Genomic DNA, 23,972 nt, shown 5'->3' on the forward strand with positions numbered 1-23,972 from the left:
GTGTGAGGGGTTACATAGGCGCGCGGTATGCGCGCTCATAATGGAAGCGACGCGGTCGCGGTGCGACGCGCTCGTCTTTTCCAGGCGCGTCCGCGCCGCATCGAGATAAAAACATCTCAACTTTTCAGAATGCCGCAAGCGCACCGTAGGTCACGTGACACGAACCAACCAATCAGCTTCCTCGCCATTTTTGTTACCTCTTCTTAAAATATAATCAAACTGGTCCTTGTCCACTCTGAAATAGGCTTTGAACCTCCCATTGTCCAGGCGGAGTTCCTGAATCAGCTGGTGAAATTCCCCATGGTTCTTGCGTTTTTTTAGTATGGGGTGCACCCAAACACTGCGGCGTTTTTTTTACTTTTCTCAGTAAATAAATCTTGGAACAGAGTTACAGCAAGGGTTTGTCGGTGGTGGAAATCCATTGCTGAAATTTCCTTCATGTAATGGAGAGCGCAGCTGATGGTTGCTTAGCAACGACAGACGCATCCGGAGTGCAACCGCCCTAGCGCTTCTTTGGAAAAAGGAGAACGTGTGCGCCTAGCGTTTTCTACGCGTTTTTAGGCGCGATATGTGAACGGCCCCTTATACTTCTGCGTGAGGTTGTGGTGCTCCGCGGTGCATTTCGCCGCCAGAACGCTAGGGGGGTTCGCGAATCTCTTTGGTTCCGTGCGCCGCGAGCGAAAGAGAGATAATGTTGTTGCAGCTGCCAGCTGGAGCTAATCGACGTTGAATAACGAGACGACACAAAACTTTATCCCCACAGAATCAACACGGATGTCCAGGGCCCGTTCCACCCATAGACAATAAAATAAAGGTGCACCCGAGCTGCCATAACGATACCTGTTCGGAATGACTTGAAGGATTTTTTCAGTCTCCACATGGAACTGTGCTATGGCAGGATAATGTGTCCCGTGTATAATCAATGATGTAACCGTGAACATTGTATTGAAAATAAACAACAAACTGTGTTTCAAAACAAACGTTGATTTATTGATTGATTGAAGTTTATTGCGAGAAAGAAAGAAAAGAATATAGACATATATATTAACAATGAAATAAAAAAACAGTTTATTTTTAGTTTAATACTTTATTTAACGTTACTTTCTTTAACCCTTGTGCTGCATTAGATTTTTAACACCGTTGAGTGCATTAAGGACCAAAAATGGCCACATATTAAACATTGCCTAAAATATTATATATTATTATTATTTTCCACTTTTACCAAGTTAAATCTTTTAACCAGCATCAGTCCTCATCATAACTACCAAAAATGTATTCAATTTCAGGATTTTAACCCTTTAATTACCAGTTTTGTTTGCGAAACCATCGATTTGTATAAGAGGAAAAAACACAAAAATTCAATTATTTTCAATAAACTAAATGCAAAGAGAAAACTTTAGATTTGGATTATCACAGTCCCACTTTGCAAAAAATCCCACTTAGCGCGTTAGAGACCAAAAATGGCCAACTATTAAACATTGCCTATTGCCTAAAATAAGGTGCATTTCCACCCATAGGGAATAAATATGTAGTGACGTCATCTGGTGGAATACACTATATAATGCAAATATAATGCTTTTGCTTCAAAATGAAAGGATGTTTGTGCAAAAATCATGTTTCATGTATTACTGACAGCCTCAGATTTAAACAACGTTTTAATGGGTTTCAATGGGCCATTTTTGGTCTTTATGGTGCTGAGTGTTACTATTTGATCTACACAGTGTGTGTTATACATATTTTGCAAAATGGGATCACATTTTTTACATGTATCCAAAAAGTCACAATTTTGCCAAATTTCATACCATTTGCATTAAAACAGCCAAAATGGTCAAAGAAATTAAACTGCAAAAGACCAAAAATGTCCCTAATGCAGCATAAGGGTTAAGAGTGTTATAATTAAAAGAACGAGGGTGCAAATGTTAAAAATAGCGCTATAACAGGAAGGGGAAATCGGAAAAGCTACACTCCTGAAATTATGTTTAATCTGACCAATCATGACCAGTCTGCGTCGCCTCGACGCGTAGTTACAAATTTTTGGAGGTGCACGTCGAGCTACGGCGGAGGGGTCGGAGAGGGGTTCGCGTCGACGGATAGGTGTCTGCGGGGGTACGCCGTCGATTCGACGCAGAAGCATAAAACAGGCTTTAGATTTAATTAACGCGATTTACAGCAACCGTGCAAATTATAGTCTACTTTGTTCTCAAATTGTTCATGTTAACAACATCAGCATTGCGTGACTAATGTTAAATTTAATGTGTTTTATGGTTACCGTGTGTAGTTCAGAATTCATATTCTCCATAATAGCAAAACGAGAAAGGCAAAACAAAGGAAACTCCATAACTGTGTGAATTAAGAAAACGTAGCCTAATGTTACCCGATTGAACTATTGAAACAATTGGTCTTGTTCAGCAGTCTCTTCTTCCGTTTTGAAACCCTTCAAAACATGGAGTTAACGCACTTTTCAAAAGCCCCGCCGATGTTTAAATCCTTGTGTTCGCATGAGACTTTTTGTCTTTTGGGTTTAATAGCTGCTGAATGTCCAGTTGACACTGATGATTGTTGTTTGGATCTTTCTTTAATGAATGAATATTAATAATTTAATGAGTTTTGATAGTTTTATGAAATTTTCCTTTCTTAAACTAATTTATAAGTGCATTAATAATCTAGCACCTGAGCCACTAAGTACATTTATTGTGAGACAGGACAACATCCGAGTCACTAGGAGCTCACCAAATCTTGACTGTAAAATATCATACTGCAGGACCAGTTTTGGACAGACAACCTTCTCTGTAAAGAGTTCTAAACTCTGGAACTCTTTACCTTTTGAAGTCAAGACTGTATCAGACTTTAAGATGTTCATTTCCAGGCTGAAAAATTGGTTAAAAACAAACCAAAACTGTACTCATTTTTAACTACATTTAGTTATTTGAGTTGTATATGATATGTATGTATGCTTATTAGTATTTTTATTATTAGTATTATTTTATTATTATTATTATTATTATTATTATTATTATTATTATCTTTTTTTATATATATATATATATATATATATATATTATCTTTTTTTTTATATATATATATATATATATATATAATTGAAGTAGCTAATCATGTAAATTTTATTGTGTATAAAAGCCCTTCCAGGGACAGGAGTTGAAAATTAGCAATAGCTATAAACTTTATATGCAACACTTCAGTGACATGCTTGATCTTGACACTATGTTTGTTTGCATTGTCCCTGTCAAATAAATAAATAAATAAAATAAAATAAATTCTGGATGCCATAAGTTTAATTATGTGAAGTGCTGCGAGAAAAGCCTATACATCTTTACATCTCTCCTCACGCGCAGTATAGCCGGCTAGCCGAAACTCCTTTTTTGTCTTTACGTGTGTGACTTAATGACGCAAAGACATGCTCGAATTTCCCGCGGAAACCCACCAGTACCACTGGAATTAAAATCATTATTACAAGCTATCCGTTTTGAATCTAGCTATGGCAAGCAGATAGTTTTGACCACTGGCAGAATATGTTTTTTGATTATTTTTAACTTAAAAAAGTTACGGACAGCAGCTTTAAGATCCCCACATCTATAGGATTAAAGACAGCATCTGTATACGTGACCACAAAACATCACTGCTTCACAGAGAGTCCTGAGTGTGACAACTGAGAGAAACTGAGAAAGAGAGAGAGAGAGAGAGAGAGAGAGAAACACAGCAGGGTAGGTGGAATACTATAACAGCTCTGTGATTGGTGGGTTGTTATAGGACTCCACCCACCTTAGCTGCGATCCTTTGGGAGTCGCGACCCCGTATCCCTTGGAGTCCAGATTGCCTCCGACCTTCATGGTGTCGCAGGGCTTCCTCTGCTCCGTGTACTCGTTCATCGTGGACTCCAGCAGGAAGGCGTACTTGCCCTTGGACTTGCGCACGCGCGCCACTCCCTCGGCCGTGGTCTTGGTGAACACCGTGGGCTCCGCAGACTTCATGTAGCTCCACATTTTTTCATACACTGCAATCTTTGACCTCTAGAGGGCGATACACATCAAATCAGACACGCGCAAACATGTAGTAGCTAGAAACACAGGTAGAAAACTAGATAAAGTCAGTCACCTTCATTTAACTATAGAGCTCGGGATCGTGTCTGTCGTCACGGCGCAATGCATTGTGGGAATCACGATATGGAAGTAGATGTACTGTATAAGCAGTAATTAAAATTGCAATGTTTGATGCTATTATGTTTATTTAAGGTTATTTTAAGGAAAATGGTTCAGAACTGCTGTCAAAAGGGCAAACGACTCATAAATCACGTTAGTTATTTTTTCAATATTACACCGGATTACAGATCCGGTGAATTACGTATGATCTCCTGAACCCGCATAAACAAACTTAATAGCTCAAATCAGCGCGTTTACCACTGGTGCTTGGTTAACGTTAGTGCGAACGATTGTTTTCTCCGCGTTTACTTTGTAGATCTGCAGATCTTGCATCCATCCATTTGTAAACTGCAGGTGAAGGTTTAAATTGATCGGAGGTGCAAGCGCTCACTCCACAGACTAGGTCACGTGACTTGGTAAACTTTCATACGCATTACACCCACTCTGTGTTTATAGGGATCGATTCCGCATTTCCTAAATTTTTTTTAAGTAGCATTGTTTGGCTTCATTATTAAGTTTGTCAGTGTACGGTTTTGCCAACTTTTTTTTTGTCACGCCCCATAAATCTTTCTCGGTGCGGGTGGAAACCGGCCAGTTACGCTATTGATTATTCCAAACTGCCTCTAAAATGGCCGCCGTTACCCACAATGCACCATCTACGCCCGAGCTCTGCATAGATTGTTTAGGCTTTTCAGCAGCTCTAGGATAAAGTTATTGTCCAAGTAAAGTAAGTTTTTAATTGATTCATTGATTTGATTGATTGTCTCTCCTCATTAAAGCTGCATTTATTTGATTAAAAATAGAGAACAAAACAGTAATATTGTGAAAAATTATTACAATTTTAAATATCTGTTTTCTATGTGAATGTAATTTAGGTACTTTCCTGTTATCCGGACCCCACCATATACCATTTCGGAACTGTAGTCATCCCTGATTGGTCTTAACCCCAGTGACGGGTAAGTTTAGGGGCGGGGTTAGGGGTAGGCCATCATCCCTGATTGGTCTTAACCCCAGTGACGGGCAGGTTTAGGGGCGGGGTTAGGGGTAGGCCATCGTCCCTGATTGGTCTTAACCCCAGTGGCGGGTAGGTTTAGGGGCGGGGTTAGGGGTAGGCCATCGTCCCTGATTGGTCTTAACCCCAGTGACGGGTAGGTTTAGGGGCGGGGTTAGGGGTAGGCCATCGTCCCTGATTGGTCTTAACCCCAGTGACGGGTAGGTTTAGGGGCGGGGTTAGGGGTAGGCCATCGTCCCTGATTGGTCTTAACCCCAGTGACGGGTAGGTTTAGGGGCGGGGTTAGGGGTAGGCCATCGTCCCTGATTGGTCTTAACTCCATTGGCGGGTAGGTTTAGGGGCGGGGTTAGGGGTAGGCCATCGTCCCTGATTGGTCTTAACCCCAGTGACGGGTAGGTTTAGGGGCGGGGTTAGGGGTAGGCCATCGTCCCTGATTGGTCTTAACCCTAGTGACGGGTAGGTTTAGGGGCCGGGTTAGGGGTAGGCCATCGTCCCTGATTGGTCTTAACCCTAGTGACGGGTAGGTTTAGGGGCGGGGTTAGGGGTAGGCCATCGTCCCTGATTGGTCTTAACCCCAGTGACGGGTAGGTTTAAGGGCGGGGTTAGGGGTAGGCCATCGTCCCTGATTGGTCTTAACCCCAGTGACGGGTAGGTTTAGGGGCGGGGTTAGGGGTAGGCCATCGTCCCTGATTGGTCTTAACCCCAGTGACGGGTAGGTTTAAGGGCGGGGTTAGGGGTAGGCCATCGTCCCTGATTGGTCTTAACCCCAGTGACGGGTAGGTTTAGGGGCGGGGTTAGGGGTAGGCCATCGTCCCTGATTGGTCTTAACCCCAGTGACGGGTAGGTTTACGGGCGGGGTTAGGGGTAGGCCATCGTCCCTGATTGGTCTTAACCCCAGTGACGGGTAGGTTTAGGGGCGTGGTTAGGGGTAGGCCATCGTCCCTGATTGGTCTTAACCCCAGTGACGGGTAGGTTTAGGGGCGGGGTTAGGGGTAGGCCATCATCCCTGATTGGTCTTAACCCCAGTGACGGGTAGGTTTAGGGGCGGGGTTAGGGGTAGGCCATCGTTGCTGATTGGTCTTAACCCCAGTGACGGGTAGGTTTAGGGGCGGGGTTAGGGGTAGGCCATCATCCCTGATTGGTCTTAACCCCAGTGATGGGTAGGTTTAGGGGCGGGGTTAGGGGTAGGCCATCGTCCCTGATTGGTCTTAACCCCATTGGCAGGTAGGTTTAGGGGCGGGGTTAGGGGTAGGCCATCGTCGCTGATTGGTCTTAACCCCAGTGACGGGTAGGTTTAGGGGCGGGGTTAGGGGTAGGCCATCGTCCCTGATTGGTCTTAACCCCAGTGACGGGTAGGTTTAGGGGCGGGGTTAGGGGTAGGCCATCGTCCCTGATTGGTCTTAACCCTAGTGACGGGTAGGTTTAGGGGCGGGGTTAGGGGTAGGCCATCGTCCCTGATTGGTCTTAACCCCAGTGACCATCATCCCTGATTGGTCTTAACCCCAGTGACGGGTAGGTTTAGGGGCGGGGTTAGGGGTAGGCCATCGTCCCTGATTGGTCTTAACCCCAGTGACGGGTAGGTTTAAGGGCGGGGTTAGGGGTAGGCCATCGTCCCTGATTGGTCTTAACCCCAGTGACGGGTAGGTTTAAGGGCGGGGTTAGGGGTAGGCCATCGTCCCTGATTGGTCTTAACCCCAGTGACGGGTAGGTTTAGGGGCGGGGTTAGGGGTAGGCCATCGTCCCTGATTGGTCTTAACCCCAGTGACCATCATCCCTGATTGGTCTTAACCCCAGTGACGGGTAGGTTTAAGGGCGGGGTTAGGGGTAGGCCATCGTCCCTGATTGGTCTTAACCCCAGTGACGGGTAGGTTTAGGGGCGGGGTTAGGGGTAGGCCATCGTCCCTGATTGGTCTTAACCCCAGTGACCATCATCCCTGATTGGTCTTAACCCCAGTGACGGGTAGGTTTAAGGGCGGGGTTAGGGGTAGGCCATCGTCCCTGATTGGTCTTAACCCCAGTGACGGGTAGGTTTAGGGGCGGGGTTAGGGGTAGGCCATCGTCCCTGATTGGTCTTAACCCCAGTGACGGGTAGGTTTAAGGGCGGGGTTAGGGGTAGGCCATCGTCCCTGATTGGTCTTAACCCCAGTGACGGGTAGGTTTAGAGGCGGGGTTAGGGGTAGGCCATCGTCCCTGATTGGTCTTAACCCCAGTGACGGGTAGGTTTAGGGGCGGGGTTAGGGGTAGGCCATCGTCCCTGATTGGTCTTAACCCCAGTGACGGGTAGGTTTAGGGGCGGGGTTAGGGGTAGGCCATCGTCCCTGATTGGTCTTAACCCCAGTGACGGGTAGGTTTACGGGCGGGGTTAGGAGTAGGCCATCATGGGGTCCGGATAACAGGAAAGTACCGTAATTTATTCCAGTGATCAAAACTGAGTTTTCAGCATTACTCCAGTCTTCAGTGTCACATGACCCTTCAGAAATCATCACTCTAATATTGTTGAAAACAGTTACAGTGTAAAATTGTGATACATTTCATTTCTCAGGATTCATACTCATATATATGATTTATATGTGTGATACTGTAGTGAGCTCTACTGTGCTGTAAATAAGATGGATGTGTGTAATACGGCTGAAAGTGTGTTAGTCCTGTGAGATATGGTATTTGACGTGCTGGTGTCCCAGTGTGTCTCGTACTTGATCATTTGTGCCTCTTTCATACACAAGCTCAGTGTGTGAGAGGAGAGCGGCGGACCGTGACGGACAGCCGGCCCATTATAATGTTTGTCATGTCCGGCCTGGAGCGAAGCGCTGTTGTTGCCAGAATAAAACATCACACGCCGACAAATAAACAACACCCTCGACTCAGACACAAACGCCCGACAACAAATGACAAACAAACTCCGAACACAACGCCTGACATTTTCTTATTCCCACGGTTACTGATCAAATGCTTCTCGCCAGTGTATCAGAGATGCCAATGTTACTGGGAGTCCAGAGAGTGAGACAGATCACATTTATATTGTAATAGAAATATTTACTGTATTAATCACACAGCTCTCTCTCTCTCTCTCTCTCTATATATATATATATATATATATATGAAGAGTTCAGATGCAAAAGCCTCTAAGTGCCATTTGAAATTTTCTTCTAGAATGATCATTTTTATCAAGCTTGTACATTTAAGTTCAGTAATTTCACTTAAATGGCAATGATAATTACCTATTAATTGGTATTTAAGTGAAATTGCTGAACTTAAATATACAAGTTTGATAAAAATCATCATTAAAGAAGAAAATTTCAAATGGCATTTAGAGGCTTTTGCATCTGAACTCTTCATATATTCTATCCCACTTCATTAGAATACATACAATATAATCACATACAGCGACGTTTATAAAGTATCTCTATAGCAAATCACAACTGCCTGATTCTTTGTATTGTTAATAAAGGCCTTCTGAAGTGAAGTCGATCGTTTTTTTTTAAGACAAATATCCATATTTATAACTTTATTTACTATAATCAAGCTATAATCTTCTGCCAACGGCCGTACGAGAGTCGAGTTCCAGCCGAAGACTGACCTCTGACCCGACGCATGACAGGTGACATCTGACACATGACCTCTGACCTGACGCATGATGAGTGACCTCTGACCCAACACATGACGAGGGACCTCTGACGTGACGCAAGACAGGTGACCTCTGACCCGATGAGTGACCTCTGACCTGACGTATGATGAGTGACCTCTGACCCGACACATGACGAGTGACCTCTGACCTGATGCATGACGTAGGCATAGCGTAAGATCAGGTGAGAGTCGACGCCTCTCACGGTTCAAACAAACAGGGCGGGGCAACAAACTCAAGCTCCTCCCACAGTTCTCTGTAGTTCTCTGTAAAAATCTCGTTTTAGACTTCTAAATAGACGGTGTTTTCCTCTGTCCTCTGTGCTTCCACGTTTGTTAATACGTCATTCGTCATGTCAAGTGTTACTATTCTGCTGGAACTAGACTCGCGTATCTTTAGTTTATTTATTTTAAGTTATATTGTGTGTTGTTGGTATAATATTTGCTGGAATGTTAAATAAATGTTTTTAAATTGTTGTTTTTGTAATTGACTTTTTCTTTGAAAAGCCATACAAAATAGTAAAAAGAACATTTTGACTATTACATTTATTTATGCAAATGGTGAAATATTGGCAAAATAAATGGGGGAAAAAACATGTTGGGTATTCTGCCTTCGGCTGAGTGTTTCATAATATTCGGGTTCATCCAAGGATTTTCATTTTGGTGCGTCCGTATCATATACACCAAGGACGGCTTGAGGGTGAGTAAATTATGGGATATCATTTTCATTTTTTTGATGAGTTAACTCTTTAACATCCTGATTTTCCATAAAACTGAGTATTGTGAATATCGCTATACAAATGAATTTGACTTGACTTTGACTGATTAGTGGAACGAACGAGAAGATATTATGGCAGAAAGAGAGAGAGAGACGGGTTGGTCGACAGAATGAGGTGTCAGAGAGAGAGTGAGACAGTTCGACAGAAAGAAGGTGAGACGGGTCAGTGCAGGTTGTCGCAGAGAGAATGAGAAACCCGGATGAGAGAGTAAGACAGATTGGTGGAAAGCGAATAGCGTGAGGAAATGAATGTAGTTCCCCATGTAGATGTGTAGCATCACACCATCTGTGTTTGACAACAGGGAGACGGAGACTGAGTGAGACGCATGCAGCGCTGCTCAGTTCATCAATGAACACAACATTCATTCATAGGCAGTGGTGGAATGTAACGAAGTACAAATACTTTGTTACTTTACTTAAGTACATTTTTCACGTATCTTTACTTTACTTAAGTAGAATAAATAGTGCTTACTTTTTACTTTTACTTCGTTACATTTTGCAGCAATTAGGCTATTCTACTTTCTACTCCACTACATTTCTACAACTTCTGTTACTTTTTCATTACATTTTCTGATCGTCTGACGTAATCTGACCGTCCGTTCGTTGCACGTTTGTCTCACCAGTGACGTTTGGTTGCCATAGATACGAAACAAAGAAAATTTGTTTTTATGTGCATAGGAAATGCACCGTGTGTAATATACGTTTGGTTAGGATTATGGCAAGCCAAGAGGTTCAGAATTACACCATAAATGAATCGCGTTTACTGCCAAACATAGTTATTAATATATAGTAAGCATAAGCATGATGTGCAGCTATATTGCCTAATTGCAAGCTTGTTTCAGAAATGGTGACAACTATTTTTTTCCATCATTATAGGAGTATTAGGTGGAACGGGTTAGAATTAAATGTTTTATTAATCATTAGAAAAAAAATAGACATTAAGAGAATAAATTGTTATGCAAGTACTCTTACTTTTAATACTTAAAGTACATTTAAAATCAGATACTTTTTACTTAAGTATGGTTGTCATTGTGTTACTTCTACTTTTACTAAAGTAAATATTTATCTGGTTATTTGTACTTTTACTTAAGTACTGAGATTCAGTACTTCCTCCACCACTGTTCATAGTGTCTTTCTCCCTCTATCGCTTTCCCTTGGCTTTTCACGTTTTGGTTTTGTTTCTGTGTCTTGTCATGTGATTCCCTGTTTGTCATGTGATCCTGCCATTGGTATATTGTTCACAGGTTCCCTTGTCTTGTAATTAGTGTGTGTATTTAAGCCCTCATGCGTCTTTGCGAATTATTGTTTCCTGTAGTCCACTGGTCGTAAGTCTATGTCTTCATTTTGAGTTTTCATGCTGTTTTTGTTTGATGTAAGAGCTTGTCCCAGTGGATCTGTTACACCGAGTAAATTGCTTTTTTTGCTCTACTATGGAGATCTTGAGAGTGAATTTTAAAAAATATGAAAAATCTTACTGATCCCAAACTTTTGAATGACAGAATATATATATTAGTCATACCATCCTACCCTAGAATGAATCATCAACCTAAATGTTGATCTACACTGTGAAAAAATATTGTTGGTTTAACTTAAAAAAAATAAGTAACCTGGTTGCCTTAAAATTTTGAGTTCATTGAACTGGAAAAATTGAGTTAATACAATGAAGGAGATTGATTTAATCACCAGAAACTCAAAATATTATGTTATCTGAACTACATAAAATAGTTGATTTGACAAAAGAAAAAATGTTGTGATTACAAATCATGAAAATATTTTGTTTACAGTGTATTGATCTCTCACCCTAAAGAACTCTTTGGTGGACCCAGAATCCAGAGTCCCGTAGGCGATCTCCGTCTGTTTGGCGAGATCTTCTGCGCTCTCGATCGGTGACACCATTCGCTCCACCGTGAGGAAGGCGGCCAGGTTCGCCGTGTAGGACGAGATGATGATAAGAGTGAAGAACCACCAAACTCCTCCGACTATACGGCCAGACAGAGACCTGAGACACACACACACACACACAGTAAGAGAGAATTTAACAACTAAATCACAACACACACAGTACATTTAGATTGAGATTTCAAGCACAAGCCTGTGACTGGTAGTGTAGATATTGTAAATAAATTGATTTGATACAGATCCATTTTATCATGTGAATCTTAAATGCCTCCGTCTGATTTATTAATCTGCTGTTTCCATTTGCTGACACATAATTGTCCATTCAAATGTACAGAGACTGACTGCACCAATGCACATTTATTGAAAGCATTCTCTAAAAAAAATACATGTACACTGTAAAACTGATTTATTGGAGTATATTTTACAAGAAAATACCATTTTAGTCTTTCATGTTACTTGCAGTTATTTGCTAAATTTACTGAGTGGAAATTGTTTGATATTAAAATAAAAATTCAGTGCAGAAATAAGTCAAATGAATGTGTGATTTCATTTTGCACATTTTTTCATTGTTATTTTAGACTTGGAAACAATCTCTGGTCTCCACAAGATAGTAGCCTAATATTACATTCCTTTCAACATGACTTTACACTACTTGAAGAAGTGAGCGAGCGCTCATTATAAGCTCATAAGACTCTTATGAGAAAAATCGAGGCTTCAAAAAGAATCCAAGATCTCATTAAAAACACGTCATTCTCTCACTTTAGACTAATCTACTGAAACACACACTACAAGCTACTCTGACCTGGGTTCATCAATACGAATGGCAGATCGTTCAAAAGCCGTAGACAAATTAAATTACCCTAAATACCAGGGAAATTCATTATATACGGCCGTACGCTGCGGGGAACGGGACCGTTTCTTCACAGAAGCTGTGATGATAATAAAGTGTTAAAATGACTAAGGAACTGCCCAAGCCAAACTAGGCCGGTTCCCATTGGTCCTCTCAGTAGAAAACAAAACCATCTGTTTATTCTTGGTGTGTTGGACCAAAGTCAGATTCATGCTGACACTACACTAACATTGATCATATTACAAAAGTCTTAAATGATGTTGAATTATAATATAAAATGAAACTATAAATAAGCAAACATCAAATCTATCAGTTCTGTGAGGGAACCATGAAGGAAATCTGTTAAAGATGACAATTTGTTTATCTTTGTTTACACAATACTCATTTAATAGTACAAACGTTTTTTTTTTTTTTTATTTGTATAAAGCTCTGCCTTTTCACACTATTGTTTTAAAGAAGCCTACAAAAAAGTAGTGTGGCTAACAATGCAAGAACATTTTATTTAAAAAAAATAATAAAAGACGAGCGCTGACATTCTAGCTAGCCAATCAAGTTTAAGATGCGGTTTGAATTTAGCAGAACTGAACCAATCATAATTGAATACTCATGCCGCTATTATCCAATTACTGCGGCCCACAGGATGTAAGGGGCGGGGCTTATCAGCAGCGTTCAGATGTGAATAACAGGTGAGTTATATTTAAAATATAACGATTCATATACATTTATTTCTTTGTATATTGGCAAGATATATAACCAAAGATTATCTTTAACATAAATCGAGGGGTTTATCTTATGTGTTTTACCGCTTGTCTTTAACAGTAAAGACACACATTTGATGTAAACAGAGATATGCTAAGTAAGTAGCTAAGGTAACGTTACAACTCCTCTTTATAATCCTTCCCAGAGAATCAACTGTTGTTTCCCTCAGCGGACTGACGGCTCTTGCCCCCCGGAACAAACGACGTCTCAAACGTTTTGGATATTTGTTTAAAAGGCTCGTCAGACCGCTGTTTTAATCTCCAGATCGTCACCGCGTCTGCGCATGCGTCATACAGGTAAGCGTTTTTCCTTATTACGCGTGATTACGTCATACGTGAAGTAGATGTGGACAACAAACAGTAGGCTACTGGAAAAGCTTGCAGCAAATTTCTTCTAAAAACTATCTGCACTTAATTTTGTGAGGTCTGTAGGCTATTTTGGCTTTATGTCTGATATTTTTATTTACTACTTAACCCCTTAACGTCTGAATTTATATAGCTGTATATAAAAAATGTTTTATGTGTGTTTTTGCCTTTAAGTAGATGGTAAATAATGTTGAGATTATCAATTTCACTTTTGCACAACAAATAAATCGAAATTTTGGTATGTTGCAAATCTGCAACAGCGGGCATAATGGTCAATTTGGTATGTTGCAAATCTGCAACAGCGGGCATAATGGTCAATTTGGTATGTTGCAAATCTGCAACAGCGGGCATAATGGTCAATTTGGTATGTTGCAAATCTGCAACAGCGGGCATAATGGTCAATTTGGTATGTTGAAAATCTGCAACAGCGGGCATAATGGTCACAGAAATCGGCAATTTATGCGGCGAAAGTGCGGCGAAAATGCCCCCGCATAAGTATGCGGACTAATGCACTGAATCATGCGATCGCATAAAAGCGTTTTTCTGGAGGGACTGGTCAATGCGCTCTTACACTCAGCACTAAAATTGAAACTGCCAGCGATGATGTCATAATGCAGCCTTTAGATACCTGATGATGTCATAATGTTTGCTTTAACTTCTGATGTGAGCTGGCTTTCTCAGGGATCATTTTACTCCAAACTTCTAACTCTGTGGAGCTTGTCTTGTCATGATGTCAGTTTATAGTCCAGCTCAGTATAGTGTATTCAAGGCATATTTGTAGTTCCTAACTTCCTACTGTCACTGCTTTGCTCAGAAATGTTAAACGCAGCACAGCAGAGAGCGAGAGAGATTGGGGGGAGCAGAGTGAGAGCAAGACACTGACCCTCTCTAAAGTGTCATGTCCTCAGAGAATACCTGTGCTGATGAGAGAGCAAAATCTTGCCTTTAAAGGACAAATCTCTAACCCCCTCTCTCTCTCTCGCTCTCTCTCTCTCTCTGGAGAGGCTGCTGGATGAGGTGATAATGCAGTCTTTGTGTGATTGTGGTTATTTATGAGCAGCGTTTCATCAGAGGTCATAAAGCAGTGCTGTAATCCTGTGCACTTCTGTGTCACTGTATGTCACAGTTTGCATTGTCTTAGTGTCCGATTCAATGAAGGAATTTATGCAAATCAGGTGGTGGTGCATGATGGGTATTATTAAGCCACGGTACGTTTCTTATCGGGCCGGTTCTGAGGACTAGGTTGTTGAACAGACCTTTGCAATCTGGCACACTGGGAAATGAATCTTCAGTGTCATTCCTGAATCGGCTTGTTAATATGCTCAAAAGTGTGCCGTAACTCTCAAAAAATATTTAGGCCTGAATTTTATATATTTGAATTTGGATTAACATAACTTACAACTTAATTAGTTTTAACGTAAACAAACATTTAATTAGGGATTGGTCTGCATCATTAGTCATGATATTGTGTATTTCAATGAATATGCATTGCCCAATCAACATATTAGTTTCATTATTACTAGACATTATAATAATTAAATATGCATGTTTACAATGTTAAAGAGTATAATGAAATAAATTGGGTGACGATTGAGTGATTTAATGCATTATATTATAAATGTAAGGCCATGAATAGGCAAATATTATAATTAGGGCTGTGCAAAGATGAATTGCGATTAATCGCATCCAAAATAAACGTTTGTGTTTACATAATATATGTGTGTGTGCTGTGTATAATTATTTTCTATATATAAATACATATGCATGCATGTGTATATTTAAGAATTATACATAAATATTTTATGTATGAATAACTCCTTTTCTTAAATATATACATGCATGTGAGTGTATTTATATATACAAAATAATTACACACACACACACACACATATATATTATGAAGGTGTCATGTCAGTCTTATGCACACCCCTTCAAGTAAAGTGTTAACAAATCTACCATCAATCTTGTCAGCACAAAATAATAATTTTCAGTGTTTTAATGCTTTTATCTGCAGTGAATTGCAATAAGTAGCACTGAAGACACTTACTCAGTTATACATTGGCCTGGGAGTCAAACACAGGCTCTACTATTAGACCAGTTCAGATCTGGTGACTCTTGAGTGTTTGTGGCCTCACTTGTTTGTGAATCTCTTTGTGTGTGTGTTTTTTTGTTTGTTTTTTGCGTGCAACCAACTTTTTCTCATTACATTCAGTTCAGACCGCGAGCTCACATTCACAACCCGAGTAAAATATGATTTGTTTTGTTGTGGCACTGTGGATTCAACATCAGCGCAGAAATCACTACTTTAAAAAGCAATCGTGCCGAGACACACAGAGAATGAGAGACTGAAGCAGAGATATGAAGGACAAGCTGAGTTTGATAACAGTAAAGGAGACGCAGTACACAATAATATGAAACGAACGCAAGAGAGAGAGACGTGCCCAGCAGAATGGATCCGTGTGTGTGTGTGTGTGTGTGTGAGATGCATCCTGACAGGTGTTGTAACCTTCGTGAAGTTCGTGCTAATGTGTGTTCGTCCTTCTCTGCTGATGGTTACTGAAGGTGCAGATGATTTAATGCCATTTTTCACAATGCACACATTTTAGTTAAGTGTATGTTTATATATATATATATATATATATATATATATATATATAATTAAATAAAAAAGTTTATGTACTAGAAGAACTATTAAAAATTTTACTACACCCACACACACACAAGCCATCAGGCATATTGTTAAAGAGATTAATGCATTAAAAGCATTTATATTGGGTGTTGATTTTGGTTTAATGCATTATATTATATATTAAATGTTTAACCATGCATAGGATTTTTTAAACAAACAACTGACAAAAAAAATCTGCCGATTGTCTAAAGAATACAAGTGAAATTTGGAAAAATTTAATATTATGCAAAAATTATAACTTTGATAATGGCTTACATAATCAGAAAATCTCAGAAAACATGAAATCAATAAAATAAAAAAAAGAATTTTAAAAACAGAAATGTCGGCCCTCTGAAAAGTATGATCATGCATATGAATGTAGTTATATTTACTAAATATATTAGTGTTTGTCACCTTTTAATTTGAATTACTGAAATACACAAACTGTTGCATGATATTCTAATTTAGTTTCACCTGTATAAACCTTTTCTGTTTTCAATGTTTGGAGTGAAAACATTTTTTTAATTTATTTTAAATTTATTTTTTGCTATTAAACCCATTTATTAATAAAAAAAAAGTTATTGTTGCAAGACATTATACCATTTGCAATTACTAAAATGCATCAGCCACATTGCGTTTGAGACTTTCCAACCATTTTAATATTACTCATATATCGTCCGACCAATATTTATAATGGATAAGGAATTGCTCTATAATGCATTAGAGGCTTCAAGATTTCTTTTTTTTTTTTTTAACCAAGGCAAAAAATTTTCATTTGTTCAAGAAGAGGTGTGCAATTCTCTTTCTGTCTGCCTGACTGACAGCCTAATTCAAACTGCAGAGGGAGATATTGATGGAATATCCTGATGTCAGAGAAGGGAACATGAGCGAGAGACAGAGCACACACACAGAGAGAGAGAGAGAGAGCGAACGAGGAGCAGAAACTGAGAGCAAACGAAATTGAAGGACAGATAGTCCTGCCTCTTTGCATGTTCACTCACTGTGAGACTTGATAGTGGAGAATCAATTTTCTGCAGCTGCTATTCACACACACACACATTCTTTTGATTGTTTTATGGACATCTGCGTAAAATTACACTCACAAAATGTGTGTGTGCGCTTCAGTGCGACTTGAAACGGTATGCATTTGATTTCTATAATGTGACATTTCACGGTGGAACATGCTCAGACTGGAATCTGATTGGATCATGATGATGTTCGGCTGAACGATGTTTCAGAGGTGCAGAAACTTCATGCATTTTTAGAATTTCACAATTTCAGAATAATATCAGTTATCTGTGTACAATAAGCCCAGAAATCCCTATTAAGAAAGTAATCATACTCAAACTATTTGAACTATTTATTGAATTAAAACCAGTAATAAAGTAAGGTACATATTCCTTAAATCGTTAATAATGAAGATTTGAATTTATCTGCATTTAAAGCATTTAGAGAGTTTAATGGCTATAGAAGTTTTTACTGCAATAATTCAATGATTTAATAACTAATAACTTATTTGTAACCTAACTTATAACTTAATTTCTTGCTTGTGCATTTACAATGAAATTTACAGTGAAGTTCATTTAACTATTTAGTTATTTTAGTTAGTAATTTGTTTTTTGTAAGGAAACTTTAAAGGTGCTATATGTACTTTTTAGTGGCCTCTATCGGTGATGTTTCAGATTGCAACCAATTTTTACAAACACAAGAGCGATCACTCATGGTACCACAATGAGACTTTACACACACCCGAGAAAGCGTCACACAACATGCTGGAAACTCATGTAAATCCCACTGCAACGTTACAGTAATGGGCTACTTTTATCAGCTTGACGTTGAACTAATGCTCCATGATAACGTTACATTTGTGGTGTTATCTAGCATAAGGCATTTCACTAACTATCCGAGTCTCTTTCACAATCAGCAATGTCAACATAGGTGAATGTATAATATGATAACCAAAACGGTTACTGAACAACTTCAGTGTAACAGTAAGATCGTATGAAGTAACATTACTGTACTGAACGTGTCTGGAAGTGTGTATTATAGACAATATGATTGTAGTGGATGAGTGACGTTAGACAGGAGATCTAGTACATAAAATAAAAGTTACATCCTAAAGCACCTACTTTTTGTTATCCTGGAACAGTCTTTTGTATTCATTTCATGTCTCATATATGTTGTAGTTTACCTTGCTATTTCATTAGTTTACCATTAGTTCAGCATATCTGAAAACTTGTAATTTATCACAATAAAAATAGCGGCGGTCTCTCCATAATTCAAACGCTCCGCCGAAGTCGATCCGATTCACGCTTGGCCTGACGAGCTTCAGCAGATACAGTTTTTTTTTTTTTTTTTTTAGTGCTGTCAAACGATTAAAATATTTAATCGCGATTAATCACATTAATGTCATAGTTAACTCACGATTAATTGCACATTTTTATCTATTCTAAATGTCTTATGATTTCTTTTTGTTACATTATTTTTTTTCTCATTTTAATGCTCTTATCAACATGGAAAAAAGTGGATTGACTTGTTTTGTGGCTTGTTTTATTATGATTATTATTGAAAATAACATTGGAATAGTGTTCAATTTCACACTAACACATATAAAATATCTCTCACACAATGTAACACTTTCTATCAATAAAAGGGTGAAAGAAATACTGACGAGGTCCTGATATTGACGAGGGGGTGGAGAATTCGCATCATCGGTGTGTGTGTGTGTGTGTGTTTGCTTGGCCATCATCAAGTGATGTTTCAGACTGGACGTGCTGCGATGATGATGGCTCAAATCACAACGACAAAACACAGATCACTTGGTCTTGTCAATGGGACAATTTGGCAACTTTTTAAAAGTAAAATTTCCATTCAGAATGTTAGGGCATCCATTTCGGCGTCTCGCGTTCGTCATCCACTCAAAACGTAACGTTACTATTTGGCCGGCTCGCAAGCCGAAACGAGTGTGTGTGCGGCACAAAACGTCCTCGTGCTGCGTTCTGAAACCCATTCATTTCAATGGCTTGCGCCGCGCGAGGACATTTTGTTGCTTTTTCGACCAAAGCGCAAGCGGATCTAGACCGTAAACAAAACAACAGGCACGCCGCAAACACACGTTTGGGCTTGCGAGCCGCCTTTGAGTGGATGACTAGCGCGAGGCGCCAAAATGGATCGGACGCATGCCGCGTCCTGTTGCAAAAGCATGTGAAAAAACTACAAAGTTTGCTTTGACAAAAAGACTGTTAATCGCGCGATAAAAAAAATAACGCCGTTAAAATGGGTTTGCGTTAATGCCGTTAATAACGCATTAAACTGACAGCCCTAGTTTTTTTGTTAGCAGGCTCAAGATTAGGCACAGGCAATACTTTTTTTATTTTATTTTTATTTTAGAAGAAAAGTTACATATAGCACCTTTAAGACGAAACCGACTATGTTTACCAGAGACGGGCATTTTTTGACATCATTGTGCTTTAATGTGTCCGTTCAAGTGCAAGAAGACGTTAAACGGTGCTCAATTTTGTATTCGCTTGCTGTCTTAGACGCAGCTTTTCTGGGCGCGCGCTTTGGAGGTTTGCACACAGAGTAACGCACTTAATTATTTAAATTGCCAAGGCTTAAACTTTCGAAACAATGCAGCCCTGGCCCGCTAACTGTCTCGAGCATTGTTCATGTTTGTTCACGTTCATGTTCTCACAACATTGCATTGTTAGAATTCATAAAAATGTTAAAGGCGGTTGACAATTTAATATGCTCGCTAAAATTGTTTTGTTTTTTTTTGGCGCCTGGTGAGTATTCAATCATTTAAATCGACAGTACATTCATTTAAAAATAGCTCTTTCCCTCTGTATGTTTCATGGGTAATATACGAGAAAGAAGAAATAGTCCAATAAAAAGTGTGTGTGTGTGTGTGTGTACTAAAAGAGTTTCTGTGTAGAAGTGCGGATCAGTAATGTCCTTAAAGCACAGAGCTGCTGACCAGGCTAATGCTAATGCCAGTGCCACATTTCCGAGAGTCTGAACGCTTCTGACACCATTAACCTCCCAGAAAGCCCCTGGATGGCGGCTGGTTATCTGTGTGTGCTCTGCTTTCAAACCAGCAGCGTTTGGCAGGGACTGTGGTTTTTATAGCTATGGGTAAGGCTGCGAGTTCCCTGACACGGGTTTAAGTCCGCGTTACACCACACACAAGCCATGAAAGTGCAACGTAAATGTTTCATAAGGAAAGGCGTGAACATGTAATTGTAGAACAACAGTAAGATTACATTCACAACTTCACACACTCGTCACTCTTGCTCTGTTTCTGTTTTTTATGGGGAGGGGGCTCTGGTAATTTGTGCAGTTCTGCGGCCTCGACTTTCCACCGAACATCAATTTTTCATCGTGCCGCATTCTCCAGCTATCAATAATAAAATGCTATATTCTTATGAATATTCTAAAAATAAAGTGTGATTTTTCTGCCATGCAGCTGCAGGATGAAAGTTTAATGTTTGTCTTGAAGGAAGCTGAAACGGTGAGCCTCTGGACGCAGACGGCAAAGTCCAACTTTCATTTTGTGACTCTGCTTCCGGGAGCCCTTAAGGGGGAGCAGACAAAAGCACGGGAATTATCCGCTTTCCACTTCAGACGAGGACATATCTGCCGTGTGCATTACTGGAGATCAGGACTATTGGAGCTTTTCATATGTGGAGGAGAACCTGAATGAAAGATGCGTAGCGTGAGCGCACTGACTGAGATTTAACTCTTTCCTGCCAATGACGTCGCTTTCTGTAATTTACGAAATACCGCTTTGCCATCATTGATTGAATTTTTCACAATTTACGATCAATGCTTTTCCATTATTTATGAAACCTTTCCCGCCATTGACAGATTTTTCCATCATTTACGGAAAATACTTTTCCGTCATTTGTAAAACAACGCTTTTCCGTCATTTGTAAAACAACGCTTTTCTGTCATTTGTGAAACAACGCTTTTCCGTCATTTTTGAAACAACGCTTTTCCGTAATTTCTGAAACAACACTTTTCCGTCATTTGTGAAACAACGATTTCCGTCATTTGTGAAACAACACTTTCCGTCATTTGTGAAACAACGCTTTCTGTCATTTGTGAAACAACGTTTTCCGTCATTTGTGAAACAATCCTTGCTTTTCTGTCATTTGTGAAACAACGCTTTCCGTCATTTGTGAAACAACGCTTTCCGTCATTTGTGAAACAAACCTTGCTTTTCCGTCATTTGTGAAACAACGCTTTCCGTCATTTGTGAAACAAAGCTTTTCCGTCATTTGTGAAACAATGCTTTTCTGTCATTTACTGAATTTTCTGTCATCCATGAAACAACGCTTTTCCGTCATTTATGAAGCAAGGCTTTTGACTAAATTTTCTATCAATTATTAACCAACACTTTCCCACCATTGACAGAATTTTCCATCTTTTCACTGTTCTCACTTTCAACTTTTCACTTGGGATGGGCACTTTTCCAAAATATTGCATTCAAATAGTCAGGCTCATAAAAATCGAATATTCATTTATTAAAATGTCGTTTAACGAAAAAGACGTTATTTTAAGTTTATTTATTTTTTTACGTTTTTTTCACCATTTCTGAACAAGCTTACAATTAGGCAATATACACAACAAGCTTACAATATATGTTAGTTTTCTTTTAGTTGAAAAGATAACAGTAGGCCTATGTGTAAACAAAAAATATATATCCATCTATCTATCGATCTCTCCATCTATCTATCTCATCTATCATCTATCTCTCCATCCATCTATCCATCTCTCTATCTAACCATCTATCCATCCATCTCTCCATCTATCTCCGGTGTGATTCTTCGGTCTGATGCAGTGATGCCTTACCGGGGTGTGAAGTCGCAGCCCTGCTGCATGAAGGCGCCCAGAGAGAACCAGAGACTGTTGAAGATGCCGAACTCGTTGGGGGGCTGGTCGCTGGGCGGACCGTCGGAGCCGTCCTCGGGCTCCTCGGTGTGCCACTCGTACGGGCTGAAGCGGCTGACCAGGAAGAGCACCACGCTCACGCCGATGTAGGCGAACACGATGCACATCCAGATCTCGTAGGCCAGCGGGTCCAGGAAGGAGAAGACGCCGGGTTTGGACTTCTGCGGCTTCTTGATCATGATGGAGATGCCCAGACTCATGAAGGGCTTGGAGAAATCGATCACCTCCTCCCGGACCAGAGTGATGGTTAAAGGGGCCACAGCGATTTCCGCTTTCTGTGGGAGAAAGAAAAATGTTCTGATATTTCCATTCAGATTATTTGGGACCCTTGACCACAAAACCAAGTCATAAGGGTCCATTTTTTGGAAATCGAGGTTTATATATCATCTGAAAGCTGAGTACATAAGCTTTTCATATGGTTTGTTAGGGTAGGACAATATTTGGCCAATTAATACAAATATGGAATCTGAGGGTGCAACAAAATCGCCTTTTAAGTTGTCCAAATGAAGTCCTGCATCCACTCACAAAAATAAATTTGATATATTTACGGTAGGAAATTAAAAAAAATATCTTCATTGAACATGATCTTTACTTAATATCCTAATGTTTTTTGGCATAAAAGGAAAATTGATAATTTTGCCCCATACAATGTGTTGTTGGCTGTTGCCACAAATGTACCAGTGCGACATGTGACTGGGTTTGTGACCCAGGGTCACATTTATAGAAGCGAATCTACAAAAATTACTGTTTATTGAGTGAGGTCATGTCGGACTACTTTTTTGTTGTCGTAACTGGAAAAAAAAAACTGATTTCAATGTCTCATGTGAACATGTTTTTTTTAGCATTGCTTGTTTTTATAGTCAGATGATTTTTCAGTGTTTGTTGTGTATTTAAAAGGATAGTTCATGTACAAATGAAATTCTGTCATTGCTAACTTTGCCCTGTTGTCAGTCTAAGCCCAACAGAAGATACAACTTTGGACCCCATTGACTTTAATCTTAACAGAAAGTCAAGGGTTTACAAAGCGAGTAAATGACAAGATTCATTTTTGGATGAGCTATCCATTTAAACACACACACACACACACACACATATATATATTTATATGTTATCAAAATGATCAATGTTGACCGTTTTTGCTGCTTAATATCATTTTTACTGGGACCAAATGCTTTAAAACTGTAGAATATGACATTTTTTATGTTTTAATATTGCAGAGAAATGAAGGCATCAATTTTCTCACTGACCCGAGACACCAACTGATCTAAAAAAAAAAAACAACAACAACATATATCCGTGTGACCCATGAATGTTTAAGGTCATGAGGAACCTTGTATTGTGGTGAAGACCTGGTAATATCAGATAAAGGCAGAGAGAGATGTGAAGTGCTTTAAGTGAGCCAATTTCACAGTAGCTGTGCTGTGGCCAAACACAGTCCTTATAACATGCCTTCCTTAACGGGCCAAGATGTTAAAATACCTTCTGTAAAAAACTGGAGCAATGCACTTCCCTTTTTATAACCCATTTACTGCAGTGAAGCATATTGCCAGTTTAAAAGGCCAGGATTCAAGCAGTTGTAAATGGAGGCGGTTTTATCAATGAATGGAGGCTCTTGGGCATCCGAGGGACTGGCGTATACCGTAATATTTACACTGGCTCAGTGGTTTCACACCAGTTAAAGGTCACAGTAGGGAATGTTTTGGCCCTCCTGGTCCTGTAGGAATACAAGAAGTGGTTTCGCTGCTAGATTTAATTATAGGCCGCTAGCAATAGAGGGAACGAGAGAGGTCAGATCCCAAATCTGTGAAGCTCGTCTGCGCCTCAAGACACGGGATGGAGAGTCTGACGCTGAGCAGGGTTTAATTCAGAAACGGTCTTTTTCGAACAATCCCTTAAGGATGCCAAAGCTCA

The 23,972-nt window shown here is 39.9% G+C and overlaps 1 protein-coding gene across 5 annotated transcripts in view; it reads right to left on the bottom strand.

Moving 5' to 3' along the window:
• gria4a (glutamate receptor, ionotropic, AMPA 4a) overlaps nucleotides 1–23,972 on the bottom strand; it is a 101,900-nt gene that overhangs the window by 16,369 nt on the left and 61,559 nt on the right. For all 5 annotated transcript variants that reach the window (XR_016146732.1, XM_039660290.2, XM_039660289.2 and 2 more), the window contains exons 11-13: nucleotides 21,963–22,336; nucleotides 11,369–11,567; nucleotides 3,781–4,028 (exon numbers count right to left, since the gene is read on the bottom strand). Coding sequence is in view for 4 of the 5 variants with exons in the window: in XM_039660290.2 (XP_039516224.1) it covers nucleotides 3,781–4,028; nucleotides 11,369–11,567; nucleotides 21,963–22,336 (821 nt within the window). In the remaining variant the exon portion in view is untranslated. The remainder of the gene's footprint in view (nucleotides 1–3,780; nucleotides 4,029–11,368; nucleotides 11,568–21,962; nucleotides 22,337–23,972) is intronic.

This window comes from Pimephales promelas, chromosome 16 (assembly GCF_988280905.1).
Source record: "Pimephales promelas chromosome 16, fPimPro1.hap1.1, whole genome shotgun sequence".
Classification (NCBI taxonomy): Eukaryota; Metazoa; Chordata; class Actinopteri; order Cypriniformes; family Leuciscidae; genus Pimephales; species Pimephales promelas.